Source organism: Lagopus muta, chromosome 1 (assembly GCF_023343835.1).
Source record: "Lagopus muta isolate bLagMut1 chromosome 1, bLagMut1 primary, whole genome shotgun sequence".
Lineage (NCBI taxonomy): Eukaryota > Metazoa > Chordata > Aves > Galliformes > Phasianidae > Lagopus > Lagopus muta.
In genome coordinates, this window is record NC_064433.1 from 141,374,690 (window position 1) to 141,397,496 (window position 22,807).

At 40.4% G+C, this 22,807-nt stretch overlaps 2 protein-coding genes across 3 annotated transcripts; one reads left to right on the plus strand and one right to left on the minus strand.

The window, feature by feature from the left end:
- The first annotated feature begins 3,520 nt into the window (after nt 1-3,520).
- Nucleotides 3,521-13,316, plus strand: POGLUT2 (protein O-glucosyltransferase 2). Of its 2 annotated transcripts, XM_048929364.1 has the most exons (10): nt 3,523-3,967; nt 5,730-5,935; nt 6,386-6,591; nt 7,323-7,400; nt 8,971-9,143; nt 10,779-11,016; nt 11,597-11,806; nt 12,259-12,348; nt 12,888-12,992; nt 13,205-13,316. In XM_048929364.1, the coding sequence occupies exons 1-10, from the start codon at nt 3,789-3,791 to the stop codon at nt 13,220-13,222; spliced, it is 1,503 nt and encodes a 500-aa protein (XP_048785321.1). In that variant the 5' UTR covers nt 3,523-3,788; the 3' UTR covers nt 13,223-13,316. The 2 variants fall into 2 exon arrangements, with proteins under 2 accessions (XP_048785330.1, XP_048785321.1); XM_048929373.1 differs by lacking the exon at nt 11,597-11,806 and having other exon boundaries at nt 3,521-3,967.
- On the minus strand, nt 13,227-20,336 carry TEX30 (testis expressed 30). The gene is made up of 5 exons (XM_048929489.1): nt 20,184-20,336; nt 19,361-19,591; nt 17,758-17,809; nt 16,047-16,255; nt 13,227-15,333 (listed from the first exon to the last, which is right to left on the minus strand). The coding sequence occupies exons 1-5, from the start codon at nt 20,199-20,201 to the stop codon at nt 15,160-15,162; spliced, it is 684 nt and encodes a 227-aa protein (XP_048785446.1). The 5' UTR covers nt 20,202-20,336; the 3' UTR covers nt 13,227-15,159.
- Nucleotides 20,337-22,807: the final 2,471 nt, after the last annotated feature.

Sequence of the window (22,807 nt, forward strand, 5' to 3'; positions counted from 1 at the left end):
TCCCTGGAGGTGTTCAAGGCCAGGTTGGATGCGGCCCTGGGCAGCCTGGTCTAGTATTAAATGGGGAGGTTGGTGGCCTTGCCTGTGGCAGGGGGGTTGGAGATTCATCATCCTTGAGGTTCCTTTCAACCCTGTGATTCTGTGATTATATGACATATGGAGATCATCAAGTCCAACGCAGTGCTAAAGCAGTTCCCTACAGCAGGTCACACAGGAAAGCATCTGGGTGGGTCTTGACTTATCTCCAGAGAAGGACACTCCACCACCATTCTGTTCCAATGCTCTGTCATCCTCACAGTAAAGTTTTTCCCCGTATTCTTATGGAAATTCCTGTATTTCAGCTTGTGCCGATTGCCCCTTGTTCTGTTGCTGCACACCACTGAAAAGAGTCCAGTCCTGTCCACTTGACTGCTGCTCTTCAGATATTTATCAACAGTTATAAGATCCCTTCTCAGTCTCCTACAGGCTGAGCAGTCCCAGGTCTCTCAGCCTTTCCTCATAAGAGAGATACTTAAGGCCCATCTTTGTGACCCTCCACTGGACTCTCTCCAGAAGTTCCTTATCTTTCTTTCACTGAGGAGCCCGGAACTGGATACAGCACTCTGGATGTTGACTCACCAGCGCAGGGTAGAGGGGGAGAATCACCTCCCTTAATTTAATTCCTTTTTTTTGTGCAACCCAGGATACCTCTGGTCTTCTTGGCAGTTACTGTATTTTCAACATACAGTGACTCTGAATTCAGGGGGAGGGAAGCAGAAAATGGGGCACTGCCACAACTACTTTAAAATTATCTATACTACAATAATATTAGTACCATTAAATGATCACTTACATGGCTTACTATGTACTAGAATAATTAAAAAACAAAAAAACCAAAACAATAACAAAAAAAAAAAACAGAAAGATCATAAGTTACAGCATTTTGCTGAGACAAGATTCAGTGCTACTACAACATAGTGCCCCCAAACCACAGAGCCCTAACGCATGCAGTAGCTTCTGTGAGCAATGCTGCAAATAACTGAACTAAGAATCAAATCTCCAACGCTAGAGTTAATTGGTGGTTTTCAGTTATTAATTAGAGCAAAGTGGCAGAAGTCTTATAATGTTTGCTGGCAGATCCAAGTTTGCAACAAAACCCGTATCAAATTCAGGATTTTATGTGGCAGAAGCAATGTACCTCGATTGGAGAACAGAATCCCTTGTGTCCTTGCCAGCTGGAAGCCTGTTGAGCCCCAGTTGGCCAACTGCTTTTGAAGGAGTTAAACAATTCTGCCTCCAAAACATTTTTCTCTGAGCCAAATTACAGGCATTAGTATATGGATAGCAGCAGTGTTGGCTTTGCCAGCCAGAACTAAAATTAGCTTGTGTGATTTATTTTACAGCTTGTTTGGGTGCTGACAAATAGTGTCAGATCTGCACACAGACTCCCTGAGCTGTATTTGTATGGAGGAAGAAAAACTGGAGGAGAGAAAGATGGAGGGGGAGGGGAGGGGGCAGGGAGGGAAGAGATAAAGTGTGTCACCTTTACTACATTGCTGCTGTGCTTTCCTTAATGTGCCAGTACCTCCTTACAAGAAGAGGCAGTACATTGATTTTTACAGTTATGAAATGTATTTTAAAATAAATATAAGGCTGTTAGCTTTTTTCACACAACAGAGCATAAGCTGAGGAGGAGTGTGATTTCTGTCTGCAAAATGCATCAGGAAGGTAAAGATAGGTAAGAGGGAGGAGCTAAATGGCTGCAGGCATAAAATGCAACCTGCATCAATTTTTAGATTAGGGGTTGGAAGTCTTTGGCTGCTGATGGAATGCAATCCTGAGAAGTCATGCCAATAGGAACAACAGGAAGTAAAAATTATATTTTTAAAGCTTGACAATTTTCTAAGGCATCTTTTGATGAAGATGCTCATTAAAAATTATTAAAATCATGGTCTGTGATTTCCTCAAAGCAACTGATTTATTATGTATGGGTTTTTTTATATACAAAGATATTTGGAGTATTTCAAAAGGTAAAATTTCTTCAAAATTCAAGACTCTGATGATAAGGTTCAGTGTTCTGTATTGCTTGCCTTAAGACAAGAAAAACTATGAAGATAAATTGTAAGTATCTCTTGTGACTGAAGCTCTTCCACAAAGCTTTCATTCTGAGAATATTACTGTGGTTAGATGACAAAAGAAAAAAAGCATTTTAGTATATGTGTATACATATGCAGTTATATATGTATATATAAAATGACAGTGTCTCGTGCTTTCTTTCTGGCTCTTCTGTGCAAATGGAGCTGCTCTGCATTCAGTCTGGTATTAGCTATGAGCGTTTTCAAGAAACAGAGGATTATTTTTAAACCTCTCGAGCCTCATTTCAAGCCCTAAAAAAAAACTTCTCTGATAGGCTAAATACCCTGTTAACCTTTTCCATGGTGTCTTCCTAATTTGGAAATCCAGGTTTTCCTTACTCAATGTTTGTTTAGAAATATTCTAAAGAATCATAGGATCACAGAATGACTTGGATTGGAAGGGATTTTAAAGAATATGCAGTTCCATCCTCCTCTTGAGGACAGGGTTGCCACCAACTGGATCAGGATGACTATGATCCCAGCCAGCCAGGCCTTGAACACCTCCAGAGGCAAAAATGGACAAGGTACTGTTCAGACATGGAGAATGTGATAAGTCCTCTCTGTTTAGCTGTTCATACTGATAAACTTGTGGATCCAGATCATGGAGGACACAGTCAGCAGTCAGGTAAGCAGTACATGCCACATCCACAATTCCTATGAAACCCAAACATGGGATCCACCGGGATCTCATTCGTTCTAGTCCTACTTGTGGCTCATTACTGTGTTATGAAGTATGGGGTAGGGTCTAATATTAAATGTGGAGGTTGGTGGCCCTGCCTGTGCTGGGAGGGCTGGAGATTCATGATCCTTGAGGTCCCTTCCAACTTGTGCCGTTCTATGACTCTGTGACTTTCTCTGGCACAGCTGTCCTTATACACAGTGGACATACACAGTGCCTGGTGCCTTAGCAGTGCTTACACCTTTGCACTACCATCTTACCAATGCTTGTCTGATCCACCAGCTCATCCATTTGGAGAAATTTCGACTTTTTCCTCTGTTGCTCAGTCTTCATTGCCCAGGTTAAGTCAGATTCAATGATCTCCAGAGTGGCCTCCAATCCCTACAATCCTGTGCGAATCTGTGACTCCATAACCATACGGTCCTTAGCTGTGCCCGGTTATAGGACGCTAAACTTTTTCACTTCTCACACCGCAGCCAGATAGCCAGCACAAACTCTGGGCGACTTCGATATGTCATGCCGAGAACCTACCGCAAAAAGCAGAGACAAAGCCGGCTCGTTCCGCTGAGACGACCTTTGGGGACACGGCAGAGCTGCTCAGCCGCTCGGGGCGCTGTGGGTCTGCGGGACCTTCGGGTTACCCCGGCTCGGTCCGCCGCCGCCCCGCAGGACTACATCTCCCAGCAGCGCCGCTCAGGGAAGTGCTGCCCGCCCGCGGCTCGGGTGGCCGCCGGAGGAGGCGGGAGTCCGCCCCCCTCCCTCTCTCCTTCGCTCACTGCGGGATGCTGCGCTGAGCAGAGCCGGCCGGCCGCTCTCGCAGCCACTCGCGCGGGGACCAGGAGCCGCGCGTCCCGCTCCCTCCCCGCCCCCATGCGGAACTCCCCGGTGCGGCGGTGAGGGAAGGACGAGGGTCCCGGCCTTCCCGGCTGCTTCCCCTCGTCGCTGCGCTCCCCCGGCTCCTCGGCGGTGCGGCTCGGTCGGGGGTAGACCTGTAAATGTGTAGCATTTGGCGGTGGTGCGTGGCGCTGGGGGTCCTCGCGCTGGGCGCTGCCGTGGGCGGCGGGGGCCGGCTGAGCGCCGAGCGCAGCGCCGTATGGGGGCCCGGGCTGCGAGCCGAGGCCGTGCTACCCGCGCGCTACTTCTACCTGCAGGCCGTGGACACCGAGGGGCGGAGGTAAGTGCGGCTGTTGTTCCCCGCAGACTTTGCTCTTCGCTGATGGGAGGAAAAGCGAGAGAGATGGGTCGAAAAGTTACTTTGTTACCTCGGAGGAGTCGTCCGCCTTCCCGCTGCCGGTCAAGATAATGAAATAAATTACGAGGAGGGAAAAACTGGGTTTTTCTGTTTGCCCTCTTCCAGCGTTTACCTCCCCACACCAGGCGTGTGGCGGTGTGACCTTCCCCAAGCTAAGCAGCTTCTGATGTGTTTGCATGTATACTAGCAATGGGATGAGATGAAAAAACCTAAAATGCTAAACAGTGTATCCTTGGTCCAGGCAACAGTTTACGATTTAATCAGCTTTATCAAACACAGCAGTAACTGGGGTGTTTAATTTACAATTTAGCTATGTGAGCGTCCTGCCCATCCCACTGTGATATATATGACTGTTTCTCTCACACAGAGTGGCTCCAGATCAGTAGAGTCATTTAGGGTGTATGCTGTAGATCATTAGGTGACTTCATGGTGGTGGATGCTCTGTCCTGGGAGACATTGAAGGTCAGGCTGGACAGGGCTCTGAGCAACCTGATCAAGCTGAAGGTATCCCTGTGCATTGCAAGCGAGTTGGACTAAATGGACTTTAAGACTCCCTCCAACTCGAACAATTCTATGATTCACAGGAATTAAATAGGTAAACTTAGTGTTCAGAAGAAACATGTGGCTTTCCATTTCATTGGTGTACCTTCTCATTTTCTTCCTAAGCAGGGCTGCGTGGCTTTATCCAGGTATCCTTACAGGAATGGACTCCACATTACTCTGATTCCATAGTGATTGCTCCAAGACTTCTCAATCCCTAGGTCTAGAGAGATGCCTCAGCCACATCTCAGCCCAGTATTGGGATGTGACAAGGTTCTCCATACCTCTTCTGCAGCTTCCAGCAGGAGATAAGTCCTGACCTCACAAGCCTGGCAGCTGTCAATTCAACTTATCTTGGACAGCAAATATTTCCAATTGAACTGGCAGCTCTCTTGTAGGTCTGGACAAGTACATACTTGAATGATGTGGTCCTGCTACAGTATTTTTTTCCTTACCAAAATACCAGCATTTGTGAATATCCCTTTCTTCCCCTCACAACCTTCCATAAAGATGAAGGATTGCAAATTTTGTTAGATGTTTAACTTCATTCTTTACTTCTCTAAGTAATATCTGGAAAAGGAATAAACTGGAATTAGTTGTATGGGGAAAAAAAAAAAAAAAAACAAAAAAAAACCAACAAAACCAGTACTGCTAAGCTGGTAAAATGAAACTTGTTCTGATATATATATTATATATATATATTATTATATCCACCAAGATCCATTTATTTCTGTGCTTTCTACCTTCTTATTTTACATTTGAACTATTACTAACCAAGAGCTCCACTCTCCACTGGATTTTTAAAGGTACTCTGTTCCCAAGTATTCAAAGCAAAGACCAGTATTTCCAACACTGTTCAGTATGTAGAGCACCAAGTAGTTTTCAAGATATGTTCATGACTATCTGAGTGGAAATGTTTTGATACCTGTTGTTTCTAAAAAGCATGACTCATTTGAGGTAACCTGACAAAAATTATCTTCAGGAAAATCATGCCTGCTTTGCAAACATTAGGATGTGCTGATAAAGACTTACTAGTGCTCAGTGAAGTCACTGGAAACCCGTCAACTTTAAAAATAATGGAGAAAAATAAGAAAACTGTTGTGTGTTTGCTTCTTATTTAAGCTCTTGCTTATTTTCTTGGTAGGTTCACTTCATCACCAGGTGAAAATGCATTCCAGGTGAAGATCACTGCTCCTGATGAACAGTTCACTCGGGTTGGTGTTCAAGTTTTGGACAGGAAAGATGGTTCCTTCATTGTGAGATATAGGATGTATGCAAGCTACAAAAGCCTGAAGATAGAAGTCAAAACCAAAGATAAACACGTTGCAAAGTCTCCATATATTTTAAAAGGTAAGAAGCAGCATACTGCTTAGATTTCATATTGTGGCTTTTTCTCAGAAACTATCTCCTCGAGTGTTTTCAAGGACATAGAATTGTGCAGGGCCTCAGCACTTCTCTGGAAATGTTGAGGACTATCAAATCCTATTGGAATTATAGACTATTTGTAAGTGTCCTATGTGTACTATTCACTATAGTAAAAAGGAACAAATGCTGTGAATCTAATTCCAAGCAAGTATATGTGGGGGGTTCATATAGAGGCTGATGTAGATAGGCATGACTCCATTGTAGTAGGAAAAAAAAAAAAAAAAAAAAAAAAAAAGCCAACAACCCATGTCTATTTAGAGTTGCTGAAGATTTGGCCCTAAAGTACTAGCACCCAGTGCCTGACTCTCTTTTCTGATCTCAGTGGCTTTATACTGTGACTTACTGAAAAAAACCTGTTAAATGTGTTCCTAACAGGACCGGTTTACCATGAAAACTGTGACTGTCCTCAGGAAGAGAGCAGTGTATGGCTGGAAGAGATGAACTGTCCCCAGGTCTTTCCACAGATTCAAAGAGACCTAGCAAATTTTCCTGTTGTTGATCCAGATAAGATTGCAGTAGAAATCCCACAGAGGTTTGGACAAAGACAGAGCTTGTGTCATTACACCATCAAAGACAATGAGGTACAGTATGGGTTGATCTGAGGTACTTGTGAGGATTTGGTGGCAAGTGATGCAATCAGGCATTTTGGCTGTTTCCAGCTGAAAGGCCTCTTGTTATCTGTTCTTTAAGAAACTTACTTTGATGGCTCTTCTGTCCTTGCAGTTTGTATATAAGTTATTAATATATGTTCTGCTTTGCAAAATGCTTTTTGTCCATGTTACAACTAAAGCAATTGAAGCACAGTGAAGGCAGATTATTTTCTGAGCAATCAGTATGAGTAGTGGGAACAGAACTTTAAGTCTCTTAAACAGTAGTTCCGTTGTCTGTTCTCTGTAATTAACGTGGAGTGTCATGATCATCCATCAGTGGACTACATTGTGCATAACTCTGAGATGAAGAAATACCACCTAGCTCAACTGAGATCGGAGCTACAATTCTCTGTAATAAAACTCTACTTACTTCAGTAGTTTGTTATGGATGTGAAAACAATAGAATACAATTGAAACCAGCAACTAGTTTCTGTTTCCATGAGACAGATCTAAAATGTCTACAAAAACAAGAAAAACATTCCACCCCACTCCTTTCCCATCGTGAATTAGAGAGAGATTTGTAAAGTGTCCCAGCTGATTAATAAATCTATCAACTGTACAGTCTGACTAGTTAACTAAGTTACTAAAAGAGCTATAAGTTGTGTCAGACATTCTCTGATGTTGAAAACATCAGATCAGTAAAATATTTGGGTTATTTTCAGGTTTATATAAAGACGTATGGGGAACATGTTGGCTTCAGAATTTTCATGGATGCTATACTTCTTTCTTTGACAAGAAAAGTGAGTATATTGATATAGTCCTTTATTCTGTATGTTCTAGTTTATTAGACTTTTGCTCAACAAATATACTTCAATATAATTTGTTGCTGTTTCCCTTAAAAAGCTCTTATTTTGTTGATAATGGAAAGATCAGATTAATTTTCCTTTAAGTTGGAAAGCACTAAAATCCCATTAGTGGCATGTGGAGAAACTCAAGCAAAAAGCACTGCACAGACTCTTTTCTAGGAAATATCTGGAAAAAAAAAAAAATTAAGTACATACTAACAAAATATGGTAGAGCTGAAGTTTCAGCACACAGAAATGTGGGTAGCAACAGCAATGTCAAGATATCAGAGTTGAGCAGTATCTATTATTTTTGACTGTAAAAAGACAAAGCACTTGTCTTTAAAGGGAAAGAAATAGACAGGAGCTACTGAAATAGAGTTGTTCACCTAAAATTAATCATTACAAGTATATTCAGAAGTAATAAACATTTTCAAAAGCATCTTGAAAGATAAGACAATTGGTATGGAACAACTTGGGCTTATCATCCAAAAATCAAGTATGTTTCTTTCAAGTTGTGTAATTTTCTTTTATGACAAATATACACATTAGCAGACTAAATAAATGAAAGAAATGTAATTTTTTCTATATGCTCAGAACTAGTATTCTATTAGTGCCACTGAAAGGCAGTAAATCTATTGTGCTAAAGATTTAGCCTGTTGAATGGTTCTGTCACTGACCATTCCTCAGGGATCGGTGCTGGGACCGGTGCTACTGAACATCTTTGTAGGCAACATGGACAGTGGGATTGAGTGCACCCTCAGCAGTTTTGCAGATGACACCAAGCTGAGTGGTGCAGTTGACACTCTAGAGGGAAGGGATGCTATCCAGAGGGACCTGAACAGGTTTGAAAGATGGGCCCATACCAACCTCATAAAGTTCAACAAGGCCAAGTGCAAGGTTGTGCATTTGAGTCAGGGCAATCCCAAGTGCAGATACAAGTTGGGAGGAGAATGGCTTGAGAGCAGCCATTGCTGCTCTGAAGAGAAGGACTTGGGGGTGTCAGTTGATGAAAGATTCAATGACTCTATGATGTAGATGAAATGTAACGCATCGCTTTTCTATGGCCGTTATAACCATTAGATGGCACTGTACTAATGAAGTTAAGAGCTGAGGATTAGAAAGTATAGCCAACCCCGTTTGAAATGAAGGCATGCAAAACCTTTTCTGTCAGGATGTGTACTGAAGACAAGAAGTATTGTTCTGGGTCTTTGTCTTTAGAATTTCTGGATGTCTCTGCTAAGTCATTAGAGAAAAATATCAATCATTTCAAGGGTTTTTATATTCAACACACAATTAATTTCTCTGTAAATTTAATAAGAAAATTAATGAAACTTATTCTAGTCAAAGAAGAATTTTGAAATGTTAGACTGTAACCAGCCACTGTGCATTGAAGAACATGGGTATTTTTTGAGGAGAAATGCTTTGAGATATTTATATGTGGTGGGGAGCGAGCAGTAGGTGTTAATTCTATTTTTACATGTGTATGTGTATTTTGAGAATTTGTACCTCCTTTACTTTTGTCTAGGTGAAAATGCCAGATGTGGAGTTTTTTGTTAACTTGGGGGATTGGCCTCTGGAGAAAAAGAAACCCCCACAGAACCTGCACCCTATATTCTCATGGTGTGGGTCAAGTGAATCAAAAGACATTGTCATGCCAACATATGACTTAACAGATTCGGTTTTGGAGACTATGGGACGGTAAGAAATCTTTTAAGTTGTTCACAAAGCTCATAGTGAATGATCTTCCAGAAAGATCTTTTCAGTAAATTAACTGTTTTATTTATTCATTGAGACATTGGCACACTGTAGTTAGGCAGTAGCTATGTAGTCAGTTACCTTAGCATTAATCAATTTGTGCATTATATAACATATAAATTACATGGATGAAACCATTCTCTTTTACTCAAAAAATGTTATTATTACACTTTTATTTCAAAAATAACCATTTGTCTAGATGTGTTCAAGTCACTGTGGACAGCACTTAGAGTGCATTTTTAAGGGTAGATACTTTGTTTGCTTCCTTTGTTTCACCTCAGTGAACACGCTGACCAGTGGCCAGGACTCTTTCTCCCTGATTTTTCTAGAACACTGTGTCTTTTATAGTTCTTTGTAGCCAGAAGTGATCTGTTATCTCCTGCTCTGATTACTGATGGTAACTGGCCATCACAACAATCCTGTTGTTGTCTTGGAACACTATGAAGTTAGCTTCTAAGATATTTTCATTAGTCATTTTTAGCCTTTTTATCACAGCAGTGCATTAAGATTGGGTTTCTAACCTTTGCTTACTTCCAACCCCCACAGTTTTTGTGCTTTAATTCAGCGGGGTTTTTAAGTAATTTATTTATATTCTATTTAGCTAGTCACATACAAACTTTGCTTTGGACTAATCATGGCTGCCTCGTCACCATTATCAGTTACTGCATTACCCTTCCTCACCCATCTGTCTGGCAATCATATCCACTTCTAGCCACATTTTCCATGGCAGCTGATGGGTCTTCTTTCCACGCACAGTGTTGTCATTGGTGTTGTCTTGGATACCATCTTGGGACAAAGCTGTGAACTTGGTGGCCAGCAGGAAGAGAGGGAGGTGATTGCTTGTGAGACTCCATCTGGAGTACAGCATCCAGGCCTCAGGCCCCCAGCAAAAGAAAGATGCCAAGCTCTTGAAACAAGTCCAGAGGAGGGCCACTAAGATGTTCAGAAGGCTGGAGCACCTCTCCTATGAGGAAAGGTTGAGGGAATAGGCTTGTTTAGCTTGGAGAGTAGAAGGCTCCAGGGAGACCTCACTGTGGCCTTCCGGTACTTGAAGAGAGCATAAGAACAGGAGGGGGAACAACTGTACACATGGGTGGATAGTGATAGGACAAGGGGGAATAGTTTTAAACTGAGACAGGGGAGGTTTAGGTTAGATATTAGGAGGAAGTTCTTCTCACAGAGGGTGGTGACGCACTGGAACAGGTTGCCCAAGGAGGTTGTGGATGCCCCATCCCTGGAGACATTCAAGGCCAGGCTGGATGTGGCTCTGGGCAGCCTGATCTGGTGGTTGGCAGCACTGCACATAGCAGAGGGATTGAAACTACATGATCATTGGGGTCCTTTTCAACCCAGGCCATTCTATGACGATTCTATGAACTTTACATTCCTTACCTTTTTTATCACTGTAAGAATTACTGATACAATACACGTATGGGTGTACTTACGACTTATTTAAATGTTTGGTATTTACCTATTAGTACTCCTAAGTTATTTCAAGTAACTGCACTTAAATAAATTAAAATCACATGTAAAATAATTCCAGAGGCATCACCATTAAATCATTTATTTCTCCTTCAGAGTCAGTCTGGATATGATGTCAGTTCAAGCAAATACTGGCCCATCATGGGAAGACAAGAATACCACAGCATTCTGGAGAGGACGTGACAGCCGCAAAGAGAGGCTTGAACTTGTAAAGCTCAGTAGAAAATATCCAGAGATTATAGATGCTGCTTTCACAAACTTCTTTTTTTTTAAACACGATGAGAACCTTTATGGCCCCATTGTCAAGCACATTTCATTTTTTGATTTTTTTAAGGTAAGCCACTAATCATTTTTGTAGAATTAGGTTCTCAGTGTTTCCCATTATCAAATAACTTTGTAAATATTAGTTATAATACAATGATTTTATTTTTTCAGCACAACACCAATGACAAGCATGAATAGGCATCCCTCCACTGGGATTAACTGATGTGTAGCTCTTAAGATTGCAAATAATTATATTTGATTTACATCTGAAGGTTCTGTAGGTTCTGAAGGTTCTAATAACTCCAAGTTCCTTCTTATTTCTTTTTCCTGATTCAGCGATCAGGACTACTAACATAACTAACATAGTGGGAAAATCAGTGGATGAAGTGGCACATCTACCCTCACATCCGAGGATGAGCGTCCAAGAATTCTGGAGAACTTAACTGATGAAGAGGGCATCTCTGTGTACCCTGCACTGTGATGAATTCCAAACTAAATAACAAAAGCTACTTAAAAACTGGTGCTTGCCTAGCCAATCCTACCTTTCTCAATCTCGGCAAGTCAGTAATACCAGTGCCCTCAGATTAATACACTCTAACCAAGCTACTTGAGTCTTGTCTGTTAATAACATATGGTCATTTTTTTTCCAGTACAAATACCAAATTAATATTGATGGCACAGTGGCAGCATATAGATTGCCTTACCTACTAGCAGGAAACAGTGTAGTGCTAAAGCAAGACTCCATCTACTATGAGCATTTTTATAATGAGCTGCAGCCATGGAAACACTACATTCCATTTAAAAGTGACCTGAGCGATCTACTAGAAAAACTACAGTGGGCAAAAGAGCATGATGAAGAGGTAAAATACACGTTTAGAAGTACTCAGCAATGTTTGTTGACAAAATAAAGGAAGTAAAAGTGCATTTATTTTTTTAAAAGCCCTATTGTTTCCTTCTGAAACGACATCAGAATAAGTGTCATCAACTGCACAAAAGTACTTTTTAAAGGTACATAATACTGCACTTAGTTTGGAAACTATACTGTATTTTGGAGACTTCCTTACTTATGAAGTTAAGAATGCATAAATTTCTGATGCTTTCCATTCATCAGTAAGAGATTTACATTTATAATTTCATGGACAATTCAGAGCAGGGACTTTTAAACATTAGATAAATACCAATGATAAGTTACCCTAAACCGCCAACGCTATACATGACTCTGGAATCAATGCAAGAGCCCCGAAAGAACTATTTTTACAGAATTGTTTAAAAACAAAAACAAAAAAAGAGAAACCTTTGTTATCTTTGACAGGCAAAAAAGATTGCAAAATCTGGACAAGAATTTGCAAGAAACAATCTCATGGGAGATCACATCTTTTGCTACTATTTCAAACTTTTCCAGGTAAGTATATTTTTAACTGCTACCACTACAAAAATAGAAATCCCAGAAAGAGAATTCACACAACACAGCTGCTGGAAATTGGCCAATGCAGTACTTGAAGCCATAAGGCACGCAGCAACAATTAAGAACTTCAGTTGGTGTATAAACATTGTTTGCAGTTGTTTCCTACGAAGCTCCTTAAGCTTTGGCATGATGTGAGAGAAGCAATCAGATCCTATAAATCTTGATGTAATCTGCAATAATGTGTTGCTCACAATGATCAAAGAATTCCACATCAGACGCACACTCCATGAGCCACAGCTGAAAATATCTGTGCATTAGCACCAAGATACTGAAACTGCAGCGAGGCACCCAAAGGGGTTCCTGTCAACAGTTAAGTATCTGCTTACTCTTTCTGTGTCACAGTGTGGATGGAGTAACAAACTGTGGAGCTCTGGAATTTTTGTGGAATTATTCAGCCAAGCTGTTGCATTATTTACAACTGAGTATATAATGTAGTAAGTTTATGAATTGATGTCACTTTTCTTTCTAAAACTTAGGAATACTCCAGTTTGCAAGTGAGCGAGCCAAAAATCAGAGATGGCATGGAGAAAGTGCAGCAGCCTGAGGATGACCTTTTTCCTTGCACTTGCCACAGAAAAAAGGTACAACACATAAATTGTTAAATATACAGTGTTGAATGTATTTAGTTCAGATTCAACCAGACTGGAACAATCATTGCTCGATATCACATAGTATCTATCAGTTTCCAGGCTGTTAATGTGTTAGAAACATTTATTACTGCATTTTCAGGACTAGGCAATTGAAATTTGAGTTTCCAATTAACTGAAAAATGTTTATTCTTTTTTGATTACAGACCAAAGACGAACTCTGACAGAAAGTTTTGTGGGTTTTTTTTTTTTTTGAGTATTTACCTACATTCAAAATCACTTCTTAAGGAAAGAAGGAAAAATTTAATTAAAACCTCAGTGGATATTATGAAGTTTACTCTGTCGTGATCTACGTATGGAAGAAAACCAGTCACCACCTATTTCCTTTTTATCATGCAATAGTGATGGAGCCTTGTTAAAAAAAAAACACTATAATTTTTATATTTTTTTTAAATAAAAGCCATGTTTATAACAGCCATTTGTTACGCTTCTGAAATACTTTTCAAGTAGATACTCTCAATAAACTGAGACAGAATATTCAGTATAGTGAGGTTAGTTACAAATATGTTCTGCGAAAACGTCCAGATGAAACCTGCAAATCTACTCCCCACTGTATGTATCCAAAGTGGTCTTTCTCAGTCTACCATTTTGTCCCTTCTGAGAGAGGCAATATTCCCAAAGGCAATGATTGTGGGGTTTGTAATGTATTTTTTAATCTGAAGGAAAAATACAGCCCTTTAGAACACTACATGCATATTAGATCCAAAAATTAAGTTCCATGATTTTTCAAAGATGCTTCCACAATGTAAAAAAAAAAAGTAGTAATATGGAGTACTGACTAGCAAAAATAAACCAGAGTCCCCACAGGAGCAGCCTCAGACTGCAGCCCATGGAGAGAAGCCTTCAGTGGGGCAGGAGCTGCCATCTGTGGGGACACATGCTGACGCAGACCACGCCTGCAGGGTGGGCCCCATGCTATGGAGCTGTGTTGGAACAGTGCCTGGAGAGCTGCAGCCTGTGGGAAACCCACTCAGGATCAGTTTGGGAAGTATGGCATCCCATGGGAGGGACCCTACATGGAGCAAGGGCAGAGAGAAACCGTGGTAAAGCCAAAGGGACAAAATGTTAGGGTCTAATGACAGTCTCCATAACATGCTCTCCTGACTCACTTGGAAGAGGATATAGAAGGGGGTGAATGGGAGATAGATACTTAGATTCAGCTTTGGGGTCCCCAACATAAGGACAAGGAGCAAGTGCTGGAGGACCACGAAGATGATCAGAGGGCTGGAGCACCCCTCCTACAGAAAATGGCCAAGGGAGCTGTTTTTCCACAGATATTAAGGAGCTCAACTTATGAACATACCAACCTCATCTCCAAATTCTGTTCTAACAGACGTAAAGTCGAGTTTAAATTCATCCAGTTCTCAAGTTTGAACACAACTTCCCCATCAAAAGTGAGGATTTATTTTCTCTGTAACATTGCCACCTTCAAACCTGTAAGGCTATTTTATGTTCCTTTAGAAGTCGGCTGTAAACATCCAGATATGTACCATCTTACTGCATGTTATTGTTGGGATATCAGCATTCTTGAGGCATTCTGTGATAGAAGTCTATTATAGCTGATTCACATGCTTAACTTTCATCTGCCTGTAAGAACCTCCAGGTTAGAACTGCCAGTTCACACAGTTCACAGCCAGTCACACTATAGCAGCAAGCTGAAAGCCATAACAATGCTGCACAACCAGAGGAGTTTTGGGGAACTCTTAGCAATGGGGTTGAGACAACCACAGCATCAAGATGCTTTTCTCAGGACCAACCAGCCATTTCAGCTCACAGGTATTAATTCAGCTGATAAAGGCATCAAAAGATTTGGTATCAAAATAATATTTGAATATATAAAAGGCACCAACAATATTTACTTGGTAATGCAGAACATTAAATATTAAATACTTTTCAAATGGAGTTACTAAAAACAGTACTGTCCAGATAGATTTTCCATCTTTCCTTTAAAATGTTCTTTATTGTCTTGTATATTTTTTACATTCATAAAAAAATATTTACATTTTAGTCCTTGGAAAACATTTGCTTTCAAAAACACATCTCCAGCTGACGTGTTGCATTTTAGAAAAGCCAACTGAAGATATTACTCAACCACTGCAATTCATTTGTGTTCCAGTCCAATATTCTCTCTAAGCCAAGAAAAAACTTGTACATTTATTTCTTCCATGACATCATCTTCTGTTCGGCCTTTAACTGCCATCCCATGGTTTGCCTTATCAATCCAATGGATTTTTTTAGGGGCTTTCATTTTGCTTGCCACACTTTCTAACAATTGCTACAGGGCAAATAAGAATGAGAAATTTAGAAAATTAGCTGCTATTAATTGTAGAATGCACTCATCCCTCACTTAGCCTATGCAAAACATAGTAGGCAGCTTTTAAAAACAAAATGGTTTTGCATGTACATTACACACTGTCCCGAATTCAAGCTGAAGTATTCAAGAACAAAAGATATTTACCTTGCAAGAAATCAAGACAGAAAAACACTGCATTCTGATCACTACACGCCTGTTCTCAACAAAAATACTATCATAAATGGCTGACATGTGGGTAGAACTGCTTTGCTAGAAGAATGTCATGAAAATGTGACTAAGGCAGATTAGTACAATAGCAGCACTCAGTTGCAGTGACTTGAAATGGTGGAAATAGAACAGGAAATTACTTGTCCCTTCCACGTGCAGCTTAATTTGTAAAATCTATCATACTAAAAAAGGACAAAACATTAAAATCAGAATTATTTATTTACAAAACGGTAAGTTTCCTAAAGCAGATGATCAAGCATGATCCAGACATGCTAAAGTTAAAAGAAATCAGCTCAGGTTTCTCAAAATCTGATGAAGTTTTCTACCTAAATCTTCCATCAGAGATGTATATTTAGAGAAGATTGCTAATCAAAGTTACAGCTGTGGATATCACTACAAACATCACTCAGATTCATTCCTGTTCTTCCACACTATGCTGTCATGGAGAGATTTACAAGGATACTCACTTTTTCACACATCTCATCTGCTGATCCTGAGACAAACAGCACTGGGCACCTGATAAATAATAAATCTTCATCCCGGAGCTTGGACTGCAGTTTTGGTCGATGCAAAGGGTACGATAAGCAAACCAGACCCTGAATGAAGTCATCATTATTACCATCCTGGCTAAGCTGATGTATCACAGAGGCAGCAGCTCGTGAACCCATGGAACGGCCTTTCTCCCATGTTAAAATAAAGGAAAAAAGTATATTCACCATCACCTCATCTGCATTCTCAGTATTAACAACTTATAAAACCAATCAAAATGAATGTATTTTAGTGAACTGGTAGTACAAAATGCTAGGTATACTTATCTACTCTATACAAATTATAAATTTAACATACTTCTGCTGAAGACAATTGTCTGGTTGTAGTATGATTTCATTTTAAAAAGAAATTAAAAAAAAAAAAAAAAAAGATAAATGGACAGGGATCCTTTGTAATACTGAGAAGAACAGCAACCCTTCCTATTGGTGGAGGAGAGGGAGAGAAAGAGGTCCTACGCTACAGACCCCTGGAATTTCAAACAACAATGCAATTACCTTCCACTGATTTTTTTTTCAAACAGCCTTAAATATCATAGAACAAAACAAAGTTTTATTCTCCTTATTACCAAAACTAGTCCAACAAGTGTCTATGCACACAACAAATTTCAACTTAAATGCAAAAAGGATTAAAAAATAAAAATAAAGAATGAACTTGTAAACATGAGGTCAGTTAATAACACTGAGTGGATATCAAAATATCTCCTCAAAGAAGCAGCATACGAGCTGACAATGCTCTATAATTGAGTGTCAGAAGTGGTTGATTCCAGTGGGATTAACTTGCATCAGGGCAGATTTGGTTTCGCTTAGTCGGACAACATTCTAAGTTTCCAGTATCAAGTTATTCCTAGTTACCCCCATCTATTTCCCTTTTTCACACAATGTAGTTGATATTCTACCTGCCACTAGAATTATACATCAAAATCTGCTTTGGGAAAACAGCTGTTTACCAGTTAACTAGGATTCTTCAAGAAGTTTAATTAGGAAAGTCCATGGGGATCATCAGAGAACTCAGAGTTCTATCAGAGAACAGCCTTGCAAGTTACAAGAGATAAGCAAGTTTTCTCCCAAACTATCTGCAAAACATAGTCTTCTGAATTTTTCCTTATCCTTCTAAGAAATCTCCAGTATCATGAGGACAGTGAATAGATCCAGATGATCACACTTTCTTGTGAAAGTATTCTTTAAAAGGATAAGGCTAGATATTCCCACCTGTGATCCAAGAAGCAGTGTTCAAACCAGCCGTGAGACAAGCTAAGCTGTACACCCACTGGGCTCATGCATCAGTTAAAGAGCTTCTAGGACACCAAAATCCAGACTGCTAAATGACCTTGGCATATGTGTCCCCACTGCAATCAGTGGACTTGTAGTCAATTTACAAAGATTACAGAGCATTCAATTCTCTGTGAAGATGCTCCTAGCTGAACTGCTCTGCCTAAGCAATACTGACCAGGCAGTTTTTTCAGCTTGCGCCTGTGTTAGACACCGAGTGCCTCCTGAAAACTGAAAACTGTCACCCACTTCTGTTCTTTCACTTCTTACCAAAGCAGGACAGACTCCAAGAATGGAGGAATTACAGATCATTTTCATTACAGTCAGTATACAAGAAAATTACGGATAACAAAAACCATACCTGCAAGGAAGACACCTGAAAGCTTATAATCATCAGAAAGCTTTAAGTATTCCTAAAAAAATGCGACAGGAAAGAAATATTACAGTAAAAATTAAGACAGCTAAGAGGTTGAGCATTTTTGTTTGTTTGCAGACACTAAAACACAAAAATGGCAAGCACTTTCAGCACTGCAGATTAAGCAAGGAACAGTTATTAGAAGTTACTTGTTTTTTTTTCCCCATAAAAATCACCTCATTATATTTTGCAGTAAAAATATAACAAGCAATTTCACACTAGCTCTCAGCAAAAGATTTCAAACAGCTCTCAGCAAAATTTCAGACACATCATCAAGTTACCAAAATGTTAAGTGATTCAAGTATTAGGTGTATCAGCTTACCTACCTACATACTCTTAGTCCAGCAAAATGCAAAAAAAAAAAAATGAGGTAATACAAATATCCAACCCTGAGGCTTAACATATTTCCAACAACAAAAAAAAAAAAAACATTTAAGATAGTCAGAACAGAAAAAATTAAGCGACAATTTTTTCTGTTTTCAAGTGATAACTAATTGGATGTTATCTTAATAGAGGTCCTTTAATTACCTTTACACATCAGCATTAAACTCAACAACAACACCTTGTTTACACACACACACACAAAAATAATAATAGAAAACAGACCCACATTAAAGCTAGCAAAGTCCAACTTCAAGGTAACATATAACCGTGTAATATAATTACAATGACATCATGCAAATTAATTCCTTAATTGAACTTAGTTCTACAACGGAAGCGTCTGATGCCAGATACAATGTGCCCACGCTACCTTCTTACGCCCTAGCAAAAGTAGCTAGATAATCAGGGGAGCATTTCCACTCCCTCCTCCACGCTCCAGAACAAGAGACTCTAGGCTGATATAAATACAGCAAAATATTGTTCATTTTTAACAAAATCTAGGTATAGAAAAACATTTTAAATAATGTAGTAGCAGCAGAAAGAGATGAACATGGCCATGTAACAATTTAAATTGATTTGGAAATCAAAGACTACTTAGATTTTAGGGATTTCATATGCTACACTCAACTACACCCAACCTCTTGCCTCAAATTCTCCTGCACATCCCTCCTCCTTTTCCCTACACATCCATCCTCCTGCATATGTCTCCTTGAAGTCTTCTTCTCTCATTCCCAAACCTTCAGAGATCCAGAATACTCAGCTCAGCTTCCTTCCTCTGAAAAGCCTCTCCTAAAGCCATATATTTTCATTTACTCTCCTCTTCAACCAAACCTTTCTGTAATATCTACCTCCCATTTCCACCCTAATCAGTTTTTTTTCATTTTTCCCACAGAACATCTTCGCTCTCTTCAAATACTTTTCTCAAGCTCGTCTTTCTCTCCTTGAGCTCATATGAGAATTGTCCCTGCTCTTTTTGCACATTGTCACTGCTCCATTTAGCTAACTGTACCAGCTATCACTTCTCATTTTCTCATTGTTACTTGACTAATTTCTCCTGGTAACTTAAGAAACTCAGAATCAGAAAGAATGTAAATATATTTATATATTTAAATATATGTGTAAACTCTTTACATCCATGGATCTTTGGCAGAATTTGGTCTTTTCTTACCACAACTGTTTTGTAAGCTTTAGTCCTATAAGCAATGTTAAGGCCTTTACAAGTAAACCGCAGGCACAGAATTCCCTGTGATGCAAGGTAGGCTGCCAAAGAGACTAACTGAGGGAAATTCATATCTCCTCCAGCACCATGGGTAAGAATCACTCCATATCTTAATTTCTTCTCTGGGACATTAAAGATAGCATCAAGTTGTTTGTTTCCAAAAGGTATTTTCACTTTAACCTACAAATGAAACAGAAAAAAAAAGTTCAATAAGAAGTAAAAATTATGTTTCCAGTCTGCACATTGTGATGATGCACTGGAACAGGTTGCCCAAGGAGGCTGTGGATGCCCCATCCCTGGAGGCATTCAAGGCCAGGCAGGATATGGCTCTGGGCAGCCTGGTTTGGTGGTTGGCAACCCTGCATACAGCAGGTGGGTTGAAACTAGATGATCACTGTGGTCCTTTTCAACCCAGGCTATTCTCTGATTCTGTGATATGAAAGGCCAGCTGGTAAAAAGGGGAGTGGTGACCACCTGCTGCTTCACAGTGCTGTGACCCACGTGGCTTCCTCATCACCTGAACGCATACACAGCATGCCAGTGGAGGGCAGGCCGCATGAACTGCATGGTTGTCAGTCGTCACGTTCGTATACACAGACAGCGACAGAGGTCTGAACGCCCAGCGCTTCTGCTGGGACGTTGCTCCCAAAGCTCCTGCACACGCGAGCCTGACACCGCTCCTTTCAATTTTTTCCACCAATTTCAAAGGGTCAAGGCAAGAGCCACAAGGGCCTTAGGCGCTGGAGAGGAGAGGGAGGAGGGCCGGCCATACCTCTGCGTGCCCGCTCATTCCTCTCCGATGGGGGAAAGCAGGAGAGTCCAACCTACAGCACAGACACGAACCCGCACACAGCAGCACAACGGCCCTGCGCGGCAACAGCACGCGCCAACGGCCGCACGTCTGAAGCGGTAAGAGCGCATGCGCGCGCGCGCGCGCAGCAGTCCCTGAGGTGATCCCGCCCCACGTTGAGTGACAGCTCGCCTCCCCCATCACCGTCCCCACCGGTGGTTCTGTGGTGTTTGATTGGCCCGCGGGCAGGAACGGCCCCCCGTAGTTTTTTTTCGTGTTGAAAGAAAGCGCCAATGCTTTCAACGCAACGTTTGTGGTATTTTATGTATTAAGTATTTCACGGATATGTTCAAAACAGTGTTCTAAAATTGCCTGGTAAGTTAGAGATCATTGGTCAGTTTGCTTTCATTAGCACTGTACAAGATGCGTGTGGGCTAGGACACCTTCTCAGCTGTTCAGGCACTGTTCAGCTGCCATCCCAACTGGGTCCACGTTCACCTGTTAGAAAGCAAACGTGGTGTGCCTTGGGTGCTGAGTATTTCTTCTCAGAAAGAGCTGTGAGGGAGTGGCATGGGCTGTCCAGGAAGGTGGTGCAGTCACCGTCCCTTGCAGGAGCTCAAGAATGTGCGTGTGTGGCACTGATGGACACAGCCAGTGGGCATGGGCTGATGGTTGGATTTCATGATCTTAGAGGGTTTTTCCAGCCTTAACACTTCTGTGATTCTACACCGCTGCTGTGCTGCCAGCTGGGTGTTACTAAACGTTGAGCCAGGTATTTAGTCCTCATGAGAAGTCCACCTGTAACTGCAGGCAGGAAGCCTGACTGGTCTAAGCTTCTCAGTCCACCTACCTTATTTAACCCTGCTTTTGATAATTCAACTTTCTGTTTTTAGAGCAGTCCTCGTGGAACACTAATCGCGTTAAGTCTCTCCACGTTTAACTCCTTCCCACTGGAAAACTGTTTTCTTGTGCTTTCCATATCTGGTATATGATTACTTCTATTTTCGCCATCATTTTCTTAACCCCATCTTCATTACAGTACTTAAAACTCTTCTCTGCATATACACAATGCTCAAGGTAGGCTAGCTTATTATCCAGTACAGACTCGAGCTGAGGAAGGAGGGCTGCTGCTATTCTGTAGCCTCTGGTCCTTGGGAGTACAGTCATCCTGAGCTGGTTTTGCTGCACTTTTTTCTGTAATTGCTTTCCTTCTGAAAGATAAGGATCCTTCACTATGACACAAGGGTTGATAATATTTCAGAGGCTAGGAACTTGAATCAGAACTATGTATATCGGATTCATACTTGCGAATATGTATTTATAATGGGTGCTTTCTGTATTCATGAATTTCTGGATATTTAATGAATATGTTGATTAGATTTACATTCACATGTAAGAATTTTAATGGTTTTGTTTTGTTTTAAATTAAATTTTGTGCCATAAGGCAACTCTTCCTCATCTAGCTACTCAAGATCAGGTTCCAGTGTTTTTAGGGGAACATGTTAGCAGATTCTGGTTGATTTTCAAGTATGCAGAGTAATTCCTCTGAAATCTAAGTGTTCACATCCAGGGGTCTTTAAAATTAGACTATTTTTCTTTACATGCTTAAATATGAATTTCATTTCATAACTTTAACCTTACATCACTTCTGGAAATAGAAGTTTATTCTCAAAACAATGTATGATGCACAATAATATAAGTTTATCATCAAACATGAAAATTATTTCAGATACATGGTTTGACATGTGTCACTGAGAATGTATGTTGTGTGTTATAATAACATATACACAGCTGTAGGAACCTGTGACAGGTTTGATGTGCCAAGGACAGCTGGGTTTGAAGAAACAGTGGCTGTTTATCAAAGAATGATATTATCCAGAATCTAAACCTGGGACTTGTTAAATTTTGTGACTGCATCACACAGATGCTCATCTTCTGCAGTTAGTAATGTCATCTGCCAACAAAGTCAGTAAGCTTCTTGTTTAGAGCTTCATTTGAGACTAATCTGAAGATGAATTACTCAAGCTGAACTTAAATCTTTTCTACTAGTGGTAATTTTGTAAGTAATAAAGAAGCTGTTGTGCTTACTGGATGATTTGTTCATTAAACACTGATACATCACTGTTTTATTGTTTTTGTTTTTATTGCGATCTCAGCTTACTCATTGCATCCATCATTAATTAGCCACACCAAACTCTTGGGGAAGACTTTTGGCTTTGTAAGTGTAATGCTAAACAGAGGGTCTATGCTTTGAGTAGAGATGTGCCATCAAAATATGTGCTTCTGGAATCGCAAATTTTGGACCCTATACCTTTCTCTTGGTCTTTTTGAGGGATTTTGTGTTCTTTCATTATTTTTTGATAAATGCAACCACTTTGTTTTCAAGTAGCAGCTACTACAATTCATTGGTACACTGAGCTGGGGATTGCTGGCAGAAAGTAGTCCTGGCTATTCTTTCCTTGGCTGTCAGTAAACTGACCTGGCTAGGAAACAGTGGAACAAACTTATCTGCTCCCACTGCTGCATCAGAAGAATTAATACTTTTGGCATGCTCATGTAATCTGCAAATGCTAAACTCTGTTCCATATGTGTTTTCATTCTGAAAT